Source organism: Diceros bicornis, chromosome 10 (genome assembly GCF_020826845.1).
Source record: "Diceros bicornis minor isolate mBicDic1 chromosome 10, mDicBic1.mat.cur, whole genome shotgun sequence".
In the NCBI taxonomy this organism is placed as follows: domain Eukaryota; kingdom Metazoa; phylum Chordata; class Mammalia; order Perissodactyla; family Rhinocerotidae; genus Diceros; species Diceros bicornis.
The window spans coordinates 11,046,722-11,060,934 of NC_080749.1; the positions used below are offsets into that span (position 1 = coordinate 11,046,722).

Consider the following 14,213-nt stretch of genomic DNA (forward strand, 5'->3'; position numbering starts at 1 on the left):
GTTACCTAAGGGCAGCAGCAGCAGGACACACAGTAGGCTCAGAAACGAGCGAGTGAAAAAAGGAAATAAAAAAGAATTAAAGAATGGTTAGCAAGACCTCAAAAGCACGGATATTGTTTGGGATTTATTTTTAAACCCCCTTTGAAATTGGCTGGCCGCAAAGCAAGCGTGAACAAACTACCGTCTGCCATTTTAGGCAGGCGGTCAGCGCGAGAGCGAGGCCAAAGGGCACCCGGCCCGCAGGGGGCGCCCGAACTCGCCCAGCCCCGCCCCCGCGCCCCGCGCGTCGCCGCGCACGTCCCGCCTCACTTCCGCTTCGGAGGAACTCAGGGCTCGGCATTTCCGGACGCGCCGCGTGGAGCTGGTCGTCTTGGGGACTTGCAGCATGGCGGTCTTTGCGGGCCCCGCCAAGACTCTCCTGTCCCTGAACCCACAGGAGGACGCCAAGTTTCAGAAGGAGGTGGCGCAGGTTCGCCGGCGCGCCACCCAGGTGAGCGGCCGCCACGGCCGGGCTGCGAGGGGAGGCGGCGGGCCGGGTCTGGGCCGCGGGGACGCGCGGGCCCGGTGCCGCGCCCTGCTGCCCCCGGGATGGCCTCGGGTGAGCGCCGACCTCGCGAGTTTGTAGGCCGAGCCCCCGAGACGGAGTGTGCGCTGACTGGGAAATGGGGGTGGGCTGTGGCCGCGGAGGTCTTAGAGTCCTCCCGTGGACTAAGGGTGAGGTGTGGGGGGACGAGAGGAGCAGGAGCCAGCTGGGACGGGCCCTCTCGGTCCACGGATTAGAGCTCCCACGCGTCCGCCTGGCCCCCGAATTCAGAGAGTTCATATGTCTGGTTGGTAGTTTGGAGACAGTATTTGCCAAGTTCCGTTTGCTGATTAGGGCCCCTGACGTCAAGTTATAGTTGTCTTGATTTTTAGCAGGAAATACACGTTTGAAAACTTAAAAGTTGTAATAGAAGGCAAGGACATGATGACAGACGCTGAAAAGTTCGTTGGCGTTGTGAAGGGTTACGGAAGTTTCGAAATTGTTTGGTTAGGTGGGTGCGAGTCAACAGCGATCCGCATACAGAGGTGAAGGGTACTTTTATGTGGAGTTCTCCGGCCTGAAGATTTAAAATAGTGTGTTCAAAGACTTGTTGATTCAACGTATAGTTATCGAGCATGAACATTGTGCGGCGTGCTGGGACACAGGCTGAGAAGACAATCCGCTGTGATGATTGTCCTCGTGGGGAGATGGACATTAAACAGCTAACTCTTTAGTTACTGTTCTGCTAAGTGGAAATAGTGGCTAGGCTCTTGGTCTCCTCTTGAGAGTTAGGGAGGTTTGCAAGTTTTGTTGCAATGTGATTTTTTTTAATTGAAAAAGTAATTATCTGTTTTTTATGTTTTCAGCGACAGGAGAAAAAAAAACTCACTCCTGGAGTAATCTATGTGGGCCACCTACCTCCAGCGCTTTACGAAACCCAGATCCGAGCATATTTCTCGCAGTTTGGCACTGTTACAAGACTTAGACTGTCCAGAAGTAAAAGGGTAAGATTTTTGTGTTGAATTTAGATTGTCTGTTTGTTTCTTTAAAAGGATGTCATCCTTGATAGTTGAGAGCATGTCCACATATTATTGTTTATCAGACTTTGCTCCAGAAAAGGGAGGTGGATGAGGTTTAGAACCTGAAACAACCACAAAAGCAAAATCAGTATTATTGTAAATGTTTACTTTATTTAAAAAAAAACGTGGGGGCTGGCCCCATGGCCTAGTGGTTAAGTTCAGCATGCTCTGCTTCAGTGGCTTGGGTTTTCGGGTTTGGATCGCAGGCACGGACCTACACCATTTGTCAGCCATGCAGTGGCCGCGACCCACATACAACATAGAGGAAGATTGGCACAGATGTGAGCTCAGGGCCAATCTTCCTCGAGAAAAAAAAGTGATTGCCCCAAATCCTCAAATTAAATTGACAATCCTAGTAAATAAATCATATTTATTTTATGGCTACTGAGCCAGGTGTACATGAACTTCAGTTTGAGGAGCGGTTCATACATCATCTTGTATTACCCTTTGGTGTAGGCACCCCGTAATAGCAAAAGTTTGTATAGTGAATAGTTAAGGATGAGGACACTGGAGCCAGACTACCTAGGTTTGAGGCCTGACTCTACAGGTTACTAGTTGTACGACCTTGGACAAATTATGTAACCTCTGCATGCATCGGTTTTCTGATTTGTAAAATATGAGTAAAAGAGCACCAACCTCCTAGGAGTATCTAGTGAAAGATTAAACACGGGGTAATGAATGTAAGGTTCTTAGAGCAATGCCTGATAACACACAGTAAACACTGTATAAATGTTATTGTTATATTATCTCTATCTCCTGATAAAAAATGGTTTATGTGGTTTGTATCAGTAAAGGAGGAGTGGCCCACTTTATTTTCTTCCTGCACACATAAACTTTAATTGGTTGTAACCATAGACCTCTCATTGTTGGAATCTCTGGGGGTTTTTTGTTTTTTTGTTTTTGTGAGGAAGATCAGCCCTAAGCTAACATCCGTGCCTATTTTCCTCCACTTTATGTGGGACGCCACCACAGCATGGCCTGACAAGCGGTGCGGAGGTGCACACCCGGCATCCAAACCTGGGCCGCCAGCAGCAGAGCGCGCATTTAACCTCTACGCCACGGGGCCGGCCCCTCTCTGGGGGTTTTTTGATACAGTTTTTCCGCATTTTCCTGCCTGAGTTATAACAAATCAAAGTTAAATTTTATATTTGATTTGGCATGTGAGGGGATAGGGTATGTGTCCATCATCTGCTAGTTGTTATAAAACCACAGGTATTAAATGTTGTCAAAGCAACACGTCAGCATTAAAGGGAATTTTAAATTTAAAGTGCCCTAGTATTTCTTCCATCCTAACGAAAATAACATATTTTCTTTGTATTCCTTCCCTTTTATTCCATTTGCTTATTTGTAGTGGTTTCTTATTAGGTGGGTGAGATATTTCAAACCTCCTGAAGTCTGCTAGAGAGTGATTTAGTGACTGTTCAGGTATCTGCCGTTCACCTTTATCAGATGTCAGCTTCATCTCAAACTTGCTCCAGATCTTTGTTCTTTAAGAAATGGATTATAGGTGAACTTGAGGTCCCTTTGTACCCTTCCCCAGTCCTCTGCACCTTCTCCCCATGCCCAGGGAATTAGTATTCATGAATTCAGTGTTTTTCATTGCTGTGTGTGTTTTTCAATTTTTACTACATACTCATGTATCAATATACATTGTACATTATTGTTTTAAATCTATATTAGTTATATATTTTATTCTGAAACTTAATTTTTTCATTCAACTGTCTGCTCTGAGCTTTATTGATACAGCTCTAGCACATTCATTGTCATTGCTGTGTCCTTTGCTTGAACATACTAAAGTTCATTTATCTGTCTTCTATTGAACATGAGGGTTTTGTGTTTTTTTTTTTTACAGTTTTTCACTGTTATACGTGAAGCCACTAAGAACATTCTTTGTGCAGGTGTAGGCAAGTTTCTCTAGAATAATATTTTTCAGACTTTTGACCCACAAGAAGAAGTAAGGTACACCACAAGCCAGCACACATATACGTGTATGTAAACATAAGTGAAATAAAAGTCATACGAGATAATACTTAACCTTTCTATTCGGTTTTTTAGAAATACCTTTCTGACCTACTAAATTGATTTTGTTTTCCTCTAAAAGGTCAGACTCTCAGTTTGAAAGATACTGCTCTACAGCTTATCCTCAGAATCACTGAGTATAAAATGGTCATGGTTTTTTTATCTGCCTTATTAGTGAGGTTAGTATCATTAGGTGTTTATTGGCCGTTGGAGTTCTCTCTTCTGTGAATTGCCTATTCATGTCTTTTGCCGTTTCTTATTATTGTCTTTTTCAAAAACTCTTTTCCTGCCTTTTGTGGGACGTTATTTTATAAATGTTTTCCCATATTGCAGTGTAGTCATTGTTCCCCCGCCTCAGCTTTGTATTTTGAAAATGTTCAATGTTGAAGTCTACAGAGAGATAGAAAGAATAGTATAATGAACATCCCTACCCCTCGCCTGGATTCACGCATTATCGACATCCTGACAAGTAGCTTCATCTTTCTCCATATCTATAAAAACATACACACTTTTTGAGCCTTTTGAAGAAAGTTGCAGTCATAATACTTTCTAAATGCTTCATCATAAATCTACCCAGAATAAGGACATTCTCTTCATAACCACAATGTAATAATCTATACAGTGTACTGTCCACCTTTACATATCCCTAATAGTTCCAGAAAAGTCTTTAGCTATTTTTTTCCCTCCCTATTCTGGAATCTGGTCGAAGTTTGTGCATTTATTTGGTTGTTAGAGCTCTTCAGCTTATCTGGGAACAGTTTCCTTGTCTGCTTGTTTTGTTTTCCTTGACATTGGCTTTTTTGGAGAGTTTGGTCCAGTTGTCTTGTAGAAAGCCTGTTCCTTGAGGAGATGCACTAAAATTTTACCATTTGCACCAGTGTTACATAGGAAAGCTGCTACCTTTCTGTTCACCCCAATTTTGACTATTTGGTGTTTCCAGCATCTTTCTGAAATTACTAGATGAAGGTTTTTTTGAGTTTTTGTTATAGTTTTTGTGCTCATGGTATGTGGTTTTAAATTACTTTTCAAAAGGTTTTTATCCGTTTACAGTGTGGTGAGTTAAGTTGGATTTCACAGTGTCTCTCTCTTCCTCTCCACCATCTTTCCCCTCTCTGTCAAGAGTTGGGATTGTAAAAGGATTTTCAAACATTTAAATTTTTATCGAAATCCTCCTGTTGCAGATAACTAATCTGAGACTCAGAGATGTGGACGTGTCCAAGTTGCTGGTTAGCGGCACACTGGTGCTAGAAATGAGCCTCCTGACTCCCACTCTCTTAAGCTGTGCACCTTTTAAGTGGTTTCTTTTTTCCAGAATCACGTCACTAGTTTTGATTCATATCCAAAAATATGTTGTTTAGTACAAGATTGTAAAATATTTCTAGTTATTGTCACTAATAATTGGACCTCCAGGGGAGGAAAAATTCTTTTTTCCATTACCCTCCTAGGTTCTCTGGCTGGGACCCTGTAAATTGGACTGATGAAAGACAGATTAACAAGAGTAAAACAAACAGAAGTATGCTTACACGTGGGAGCACTCGGGATGCATAGCTCCAAGGGTTGGGAATAACTCAAAGGGTTAGTGAGATGGGGCCGGCCCCGTGGCGTAGCGGTTAAGTGCGCGTGCTCTGCTGCTGGCGGCCCGGGTTTGGATCCCGGGCGCGCACCGATGCACCACTTGTCAGGCCATGCTGTGGCGGTGTCCCACATAAAGTGGAGGAGGATCGGCACAGGTGTTAGCTCCGGGCTGAGCTTCCTCAAAAAAAAAAAAATAAAGGGTTGGTGAGAACCTGGGCCCGTGTAACATCTTAGCAAAGGAACGGTACATTTTTAGAGAAGTGACAAGACACAGGAAAAGGGCTTTGAGTTTCTAGGGCTGCAAATTGTGGGAAGGCAAATATATGGGAAACCAATGATAGATAAAGTCTAGTGAGTTAAAGTTTGTCTTTCTGGTAGAGAGAAGAGGGAAGACACGTCAGTAAATTTATGTGCTGCTTTTAGGCAGGTAGGGGGAGGGCACAGAGCTTTTCTTATATCTGCTTCTCAAGTGCCTTCAGCTCAAAATAATCCTTATGTCAAAGTGGCAGATAAGCATGGCATGTTCTACCACCCTACAGTAACATTTATTTTTTGTTTTGTTTTTGTGTGTGTGTGTGTGACAAAGATCAGCCCTGAGCTAACATCCATGCCAATCCTCCTCTTTTTGCTGAGGAAGACCAGCCCTGAGCTAACATCTATTGCCAGTCCTCCTCCTTTTTATCCCTTTTTCTCCCCAAAGCCCCAGTAGATAGTTGTATGTCATAGCTGCACATCCTTCTAGTTGCTGTATGTGGAACGCGGCCTCAGCATGGCCAGACAAGCGGTGTGTTGGTGCGCGCCCGGGATCCGAACCTGGGCCGCCAGTAGCGGAGCGTGCGCACTTAACTGCTAAGCCACTGGGCCAGCCCCGACAGTAACATTTACTGAGTACCCGACAGATGTCGTGTGACCACCTATGGATTATTTCATATCTTCATAGCAACCCTATGAGAGTGGTTATTTTATCCCCGCTTTATAGAATGAAAAACTGAAGCCTTAACGTTGCTTACCCAAGTAAGTGTCAGAGCCGGGAGCCAAACCTGGGCAATTGGACTCCAGAACCCATACTCTTGTTACTAAGATAGGTGCAGGACCCTGGGATGCGCATTTCAGAGAACATTGGCCTCTTCCTTTGGCCCCCAGCTGTGAGGATGACCAGTCACTAGTAAACATGAAAATGAATGCAGTATTTTTTTTTTTAATAATTTTATTTATTTATTTGTTTTTCCCCCCAAAGCCCTAGTAGATAGTTGTATGTCATAGCTGCACATCCTTCTAGTTGCTGTATGTGGGGTGCGGCCTCAGCATGGCCAGGGAAGCGGTGCGTCAGTGCATGCCCGGCATCCAAACCCAGGCTGCCAGCAGCAGAGCGCGCGCACTTAACCACTAAGCCACCGGGCCGGCCCTGAATGCAGTATTTTAATGATTAGCTTGGAAACCCTGAGGAGTTAGTTTCTTTTCAGTTGTTAAATGTAAAATGGGAATTATATTACCTGCATTCTTTGTGAAGCATAATACTATCTTTTGGATGTTATTAATACATAAATATTATGCCTACCAGTGGGATCAATAACTTGAGGAAAGGACTGTGGGAACCTACCAAATTTCCTCTATATGATGGGGTGTTGCTATTGAATAAATTCCAAATGTAGTAATGTATTTAGCACATGTAATCAAAATCCCAGGAATACCTCAAAATCAGTGGCATGTTCACATTATTTTGCATCTTTTCTTTTCCCGTAACAGTCCCCACACTTTGTGAGTTGCAGTTGGAATTAAGGGTGTCATGATGTTTCGACAGTGAGGCTAATGTACATTATTTAAATTAATGGCATTTTAGAAGTTTAATGATGTGTTAGAATATAATTGTTCTACTTTTGTGGTGGATTTTACATTGCAGACTGGAAACAGCAAAGGCTATGCCTTCCTGGAGTTTGAGTCTGAAGATGTTGCCAAAATAGTTGCTGAAACAATGAACAACTACCTTTTTGGTGAAAGACTCTTGAAGTGTAAGTGCTCGTCTTACCTATAGGATTGCATAGGTGTCTGCTGCTGGTGGGTGGCTGTGGTGTGAAGGGCAGGTTACTTAGCTACCTGCATGTCCCATTTCATCTCTGGGATGATTCTCTTAAGGAATGGTGCAGGATTTAAGTGCATTTTCCAGACAGAGTCTCATTGGAATTTTAAAATCTTCTAGAGTGAGAGCTGTTTTTATGCTGAGATGGAATTGAGACAAGTTACTTTAGGAGTACATAGAGAGAGCAGCTAACCCATCCCTAATGGGATGTGGAAGGCTTCCCTGAGGAAGTATCACTTAAGTTGAAACCTGAAGATTAAATAGGAGTGAGCCAAGTAGAGAGGATAGGAGTAAAGATTGAGACCATTCCTGGCTGAGAGGACAGCAAATGCAAAACCAGAGGTGACTAACAGTATTTGCCTGTGAGAGAATGTGAGACTAGCAAGAGATGAGGGAGAAGAAATAGAAGGGATGAGAGGAGGTCAGGTTATTGAAGGTTTTACAAATCTGGAAGTTTAGAGTGTATCCCGAGGGCAGTGAGAAACCGTTAATGCTGCTCGCTAGGATAACATTAAAGATAAAAGATGACATTTCAAAGTTAAGTGACGATGGCTGCAGCTCTTCCACAAGCAAAGCCATGAGGAGTGGAGGAGTGACAACACTAAGTGAGAAATTCATCCTGCAGAAAGTAGAGCCGCCAGTGTTGCATTCCCAGAACATCCCTGTCTGGAGCTCAGTGCCCTCCGGAGGCAGAGTTCAGTTTCTGGCCTCCCTGTGCTCATGGTGGAGTATGGCCATCCCAGGTGCCAGGTCGCATGCATCTGTTCAAGCAGCTGACGAAGCCATCTGAGTCGCATCTCTCTGCTCTGTTCCTCTTGCTGTGAGAGAGGATCCCAGTAGCCTCGTTGAGGTCATGTGTTCATTCACGCATTAAAAACATGGCTCTTGGGGCCGGCCCCATGGCTTAGCGGTTAAGTGCGTGCGCTCCGCTGCTGGCGGCCCGGGTTCGGATCCCGGGTGCGCACCGACGCACCGCTTCTTCAGCCTTGCTGAGGCCGCGTCCCACATGCAACAGCTAGAAGAATGTGCAACTATGACATGCAGCTGTCTACTGGGGCTTTGGGGGAAAAAAAAAATGAAAAGCAAAGGATTGGCAATAGATGTTAGCTCAGATCCGGTCTTCCTCAAAAAAACAAAAACAAAACATGGCTCTTGCCAGGAGAAAATGGACTGAGTAGGTGATCTAAAGGTCTCAGGGGACTACATGTGTGAGATCTTTGCTGTGCTGTATCTGACTTTTGAAAGATAACCCAAGAGGTTCTGAACTCTGAGTGAGATTGGCTGCATGATTTTTTTTTTTTTGAGTGGAAGTAGTTTATTTTGGAGGTGATCGCAGGAAAAAATAGGGAATGGAGAAGTGAGACAGAGAGGGAAAGGAGGACAATAAAGGGTGTCTCAGCAGGCAAGTTACTGCATAGGCACCTAGGCTTCATCCTGCTGGGTAACACTGGGGGACAGAATTCCACCTGACAGGCAAGGGAACTGGGGTGTTGATCTACTGACTCCCCATCCATCACTGTTTGAGGGTTGATTCCAGGGGTTCTGGCTTGCCTTGCTTATGGGCCTAATGTGCTTCCATAGCCATTAGGCCCATAGAGCCCTTAAGCAGAGAGATGCAGATAAGAAGTAAGCTGCCTTAGTCCTGGAGAGATGCCCAGAGGATATGAGCTGGAAAGTGATGGCTTCTGCTCCAGCAGGTCACACGGTCTGAGTGGGATCCTGTTAGCTTCAGGAACCTGAGACTTGATGGCGCCAAGACCCTCCTTTGTACAGCTCTCGTTCTCTTAGTATCCCCAGTGCCTGGAATAGTTCTTGGCACACAGCAGGTGTTTAATCAACAGTTGCTGGCTGTCTGACTTTTCTTTGGGTACCTGCTTTCTTCTTTTAGGCTTCCCCGTGTAAATGGGAGACATGTTATCTTCATTATGATGTGGGGAGTGACACTGGGGAAATGCTAAATTAACATTAAAATCCTCTCCCTGCCACTTGTTTGAAAACATTTTTTTCAATATAGGTCATATTATACCGCCTGAAAAAGTACATGCAGAACTTTTTAGAGAGTGGCATGCTCCATTTAAAAATCCGTCATATCCAGCAGTGAAACGATATAATCAGAATCGGACACTTCTTCAAAAGCTACGGATGGAGGAGCGATTTAAAAAGAAAGAAAAATTACTCAGGAAGAGATTAGCTAAAAAAGGAATTGATTATAATTTTCCTTCATTGGTAAGTATTCCTTCATGAAATGTTTGTGTTTTTTCTTGGGGGTGGGCTTCATACCTCACTAGTTGTAACATGTTTATGATTTTATATATATATATATATGTATAAAGTATTAGCCCAGTGCTTATCCCATACCAGGTTTTGACTAAATTTGTGAAACATTGTATTGTGGGTTCTTTCTAAAAGTTTGTCCGAGCAGATCCTATTATACAGAAGAGGAAACTCCTGAAAGGGATTACCTGATTTGCAAAATTTTTGTGATGTTTTTAAATTACTGAAGTTAAACCACTATTTAACCAATTACTGTTAAAGATGTCATTACCAGAACTAAATGATGATTGGTTTATTATATGCAATCGGTAAATATCAAGACCATCCTTTTTATGTCATTCTAGTTAAAATTTTGTTTCCTGTTCTTTTAAATTGGAAATATTTGTAAAGCGTATATCAGAATTAACCAGTAAGCATCAATTCTGTGAATTAAATGAGCGGGGGTTGAAATGTAGCAAGCCTACTTACATGAAAATGAGTTAGCACAAATCTTCATCCAGTTCTTATTCCCTTGCTTGTTGAAGGAGACCTTGCTGCATCTCTCTCCCTCTTTCAGGGGAAGGAGAGCTGTATGTTTTCACCTAAAAAACAAGAATGCAGCTCATTAGGGTGTGGCTACTATAGGTGAAGATCTTATTTCTTTTCTTGACTGGGTCTTGAGATTGTTTGGGGTCTTCTATAGACCCTATCAGATTATTTCCAAAAAGCTAATCAGTTAATAAGAGATGGCATCTGTTCCCAGGTTTATTTGGTCTTTTAACCTTATCCAGAAACTAGAAGACTGAGTTACCCTCCTTTGGCCCAGTTCCTGGTTGTTAATTCTTTGCCCAAATCCTGAACACAGTCTTTAACAATATGTGTTAAAAGAGCATTATGTCTCAATCCTTGGGCCCTGGTAGAGTGGGGACAGGGAAGCTTGAAAACAGACATGTGAAAACTCCTTTTCCTGTAGCCTGTGTGTGACTTTGCAGGAGAGCAGGACTGCTTCATTCACAACCCTGAACTCAGCCAGGACAGGCCTCCTGCAAGGCCTGCCTTTTCAAAGTCTTCCTGAATTTCACGTTCCTGACTCGAGATACTACATGGCCAGCCCCGGGTTTCGGCCTCCACTTGTCTCCCCAGTTTCTGCCCATTCCTCAGGCCCCTCTTCTAGTTTTGACCTTTACTTAAGATCATTCACTGTATTTGTGCATTTTGCTTATTAAATCAAATTAAATTTACTGATAACATATATAAGAATCTAATGGTAAATTAAATGTAAATATGTGAGACTGCCAGTTTATAACTTTATGTTTCCTTAAGATTTTACATAAAAAAGAAAAAAATGCTCCAAACAGTGATCTTCGGAAATCTGCAAAGAGACAGGTAAAATTTTTTTTATTTATCATGTTATATGTCAGATATTAGAGAGAGATAAATGGGAAAATATGTTCAAGACTACTATAGCTGATAAGTATGCAAATTAATGAAGTCTTTTAAAATTTATTGAGGAAAATTTTGTTCTTTTTATGTAAGAAGAAGAAAAAAGAGGTTGTGATTACTCCTAACACTCCTGAGAAGACAGTGGATAGCCAGGTAAAACTATCTTCAATATTCTGGGAATTGGGTATTGTAATTTGAAAGAGGAAAAGCAGTTTCTGCTACTGTCACTTTGTTAAACTTCAGATTTAATCTTGTGACCTTTTGGTAAGTCCTTACTGGTGATTAAGCAGATATAGTGAGCTTAGCAAAGGTTACCATTGTGAGTTTATTGCACTTTTCACCTTTTCAGCAAAGAGGCTGACTTCATAGGGAGAAATGAGGCCACTATTTTCGTAAATGTAAGGTTTTTGATTTTCTAACTAATACCCTATAATGGAGCATATTATATTCCAATTGTGAATTTCCATACCAAGTTTGATACAGATATGCACCTTAAGTTCTTTATCAGGTGCAGTTGTATCACCAAAAGATGGAAAACAGGCCTAAAGTCACACGTTGTAGCTTGTAAAAATAGAAGGTAGGTGCTCGGGAGGGGGAATAAAGTCATTCATTCCAAATATCTTCCTGCATTTGTGTTTTGTGATCTTTTATTTGTTGAATCCAGGGCCCCACTCCAGTTTGTACACCAACGTTTTTGGAGAAACGAAAATCTGAAGTGGCTGCAATGAAGGATAATGATAAAGATGATGAAATAGTTTTCAAACAGCCCATATCCGGTGTAAAAGAAGAAACACAAGAGACTAAAACACCTGCCCGTTCAAGGAGAAAAAGACGAAGAAAAAGCAATCAGTGATTCTGAATGTATTGTGTACAGTATTTCTTCTGAAAAATGTGACTGTGTTGTGAGGGCTGATTCCTCATATTTAACTAGACAAGAATGGAATGCATTGACAAGATTTTCAGAGGAAAAACTGTCAGTTCAAGTCAGTAAGGAAAGCAGTCATTTAGGCTCGCCTGCCCTTGCTGAAATACAGGGAGTCATACCAGCTTGTGTAGCCAGGGTCCCACTGCCTCCTTGTCCTGGTCTCCTCTAGTTTTCTTTGCAGACTTTATAGCTGTCTGTAGTTACTCTGCCTGGATAGAAGGGTCACCGTTAGCTATAGGTTTATGTACTAAACTGTGGCCTTTTTTGTTACCATCAAATAAATAAAATCTTGCTTGACTGTCTAAATGGTTCTTTTTAGACAGAGCACATTTAACCTATAAAGGTACTTTAGGCTTTAACGTTAGATGGTTGAAACTGGGAGTTCAATTATATGGAGAGTGAGAAGGCAGTTGAAGTATTAATACAGATTCATTTATGTGTATGTGATCATTTTTACTAACATTAAACTAGTTTTTGGTGGGCTAGGATGGATTAGTAGCTAGCATTTTGTATCAATATCATCTGATGTGGAGTTACATTTCAAGATTCAAACAGTTACCAGCAGATAAACTTTTTTTATACTTTGTATGTAAGTGGGACTAGGGTGTCTTGAAGTAAAATAGATTTTCACCTTCTCAGCTGTTTTTAAGTTTCTGATGCCCTTGAAATGTATTTATATTCACCAACCCAGATTCATTAGAAACACCCATTGTCACCAGACAATTTTCATCTAATATTTAAATCTTTAGTATGATAAGATACTGAGCTATGTGTTCCCATACAAAATGCAAAACAGTTGGTTTTAAGTATATGCAAAGAGGAGATTTTTACCTCTAGTACCTGACACATGGAATATGTTCAATACGTATTTGTTGAATAAACTGCCTCCCTTTTTTTTGTTGTTGTTGCTGACAGAGATTCAGCCTGAGCTAACATCTGTGCCAGTCTTGCTCTGTTTTGTGTGTGGGTCACCACCCCAGCATGCCAGGAGTGGTATAGGTCGGCGCCTGGATACCAAACCCAGGCTCCCAAAGTGGAGCGCACCAAACTTAACTATACTAGGCCACTGGGGCTGGCCCTTGCCTCCCTTTTTGAACCATCTCTGAACTTTATGGATCTGGGCATCCCTCTGGTTTCCCCTTCTGGGAAAGCATCAGATAAGCTTATTTAGGCAGCCCATCATGTTTTCTTTCTCCAAAAGGCATGTGCACTAAAACACATACGTGTATATGTAGCAAGAGCTAATTTCCATTCCCAACTTGCCGCCCACCCACCCACTGCACTTAGGCATGGGACCATTCGTCGTCACTTAATGTGAAAGGAGTATTTTAATGTACCCTGGAACTGGGAGGAGGTGATTCCATCTTTGGCATATCATGGCCATGGATATTTTTTATAAGAAAAAGCCTTGAAGTTACATGGTTACAGATAATATTTTCCTGTGGACTGGATTAGGATCTTCAGAAGAAAATTCGTCAAGGTGGTATGGGTTTGATTTTCAGATTTTGTAGGGAGAAAATCAGGCTGGAATCGAGTAGAAGCCCCCTCAGCTGATAAATGTGAAATGTTTGCGGTAATACGGAGCAAATAAGTTGTAAAAGGGTACAATGAAAATTGTATGAACAGTATGACCACGACTACATAAAAATGTGTTTTTTTAAATGGGAAGATAAACAGCAAAGTACTAGAGTGGAAGCATAAGTATGTGTTGCTATTATGTATAATTAGAACAAAAAGCTGTAAAGGAAAAAAGGAATCCACAGACTGTTCAGTTGGAGCCAGACATTTCACAGGCTGCATATTTGCTATAAGACGAGGTGGCAAATGAATAAACAATTGGACACAATGCGAAGTGAGGTTTTCTTCTATTGCTAGCATTATTTGGAATACAGTGGCTGGAAATTGTAACCCTGGCTGATTGATGGTATGAGATTTGGGAAATTAGGATAGGCTGTGCTGACAGGGATTCCAGAGTCTCCCTGTGATACAGCCAAGGCTGTTTCTTGTTCAAAGACTGACGCAAGTTAGGCAACCGAAGGCAGCTATCCTTCAGACAGGGACTATGACACCGATTGGTGCTATCCTTAGCCCAAGAGTATTACATATATAAATCATCTGCACTTCCTGTAGGCAGAAATGATCATGTGGCCCGAACCTAGCTACACCATGGGTCATCCTGTGGACCACAGGGTAGGCAGCTGTCTTGCAGTCCAAGTCCAACCTGCTGCCGGTTTTGTTTTACATACGTAAGTGGTTGAAAAAATCACAAAGTATACTTCATGGCACATGAAAAGTAAATGCAAATTTCAGCGTCCATAA

General features: G+C 42.3%; 1 protein-coding gene across 2 annotated transcripts; it reads left to right on the forward strand.

Annotated features, from left to right (window-relative positions):
- The first annotated feature begins 341 nt into the window (after positions 1–341).
- On the forward strand, positions 342–12,808 carry NIFK (nucleolar protein interacting with the FHA domain of MKI67). Of its 2 annotated transcripts, none has more exons than XM_058548787.1 (7): positions 342–490; positions 1,390–1,527; positions 7,097–7,205; positions 9,288–9,499; positions 10,850–10,912; positions 11,063–11,122; positions 11,634–12,808. In XM_058548787.1, the coding sequence occupies exons 1-7, from the start codon at positions 386–388 to the stop codon at positions 11,820–11,822; spliced, it is 876 nt and encodes a 291-aa protein (XP_058404770.1). In that variant the 5' UTR covers positions 342–385; the 3' UTR covers positions 11,823–12,808. The 2 variants fall into 2 exon arrangements, with proteins under 2 accessions (XP_058404770.1, XP_058404771.1); XM_058548788.1 differs by having other exon boundaries at positions 11,066–11,122.
- Positions 12,809–14,213: the final 1,405 nt, after the last annotated feature.

What these genes read in the sequence shown, in the direction of transcription:
- NIFK (XM_058548787.1), top strand. Translation starts at nt 386, where the DNA reads ATGGCGGTCTTTGCGGGCCCCGCCAAGACTCTCCTGTCCCTGAACCCA. An exon ending in GACTGTCCAGAAGTAAAAGG is followed by an intron (nt 1,528 to 7,096) that starts GTAAGATTTTTG and finishes TTTACATTGCAG; the next exon opens with ACTGGAAACAGCAAAGGCTA. An exon ending in AGAAGACAGTGGATAGCCAG is followed by an intron (nt 11,123 to 11,633) that starts GTAAAACTATCT and finishes TGTTGAATCCAG; the next exon opens with GGCCCCACTCCAGTTTGTAC.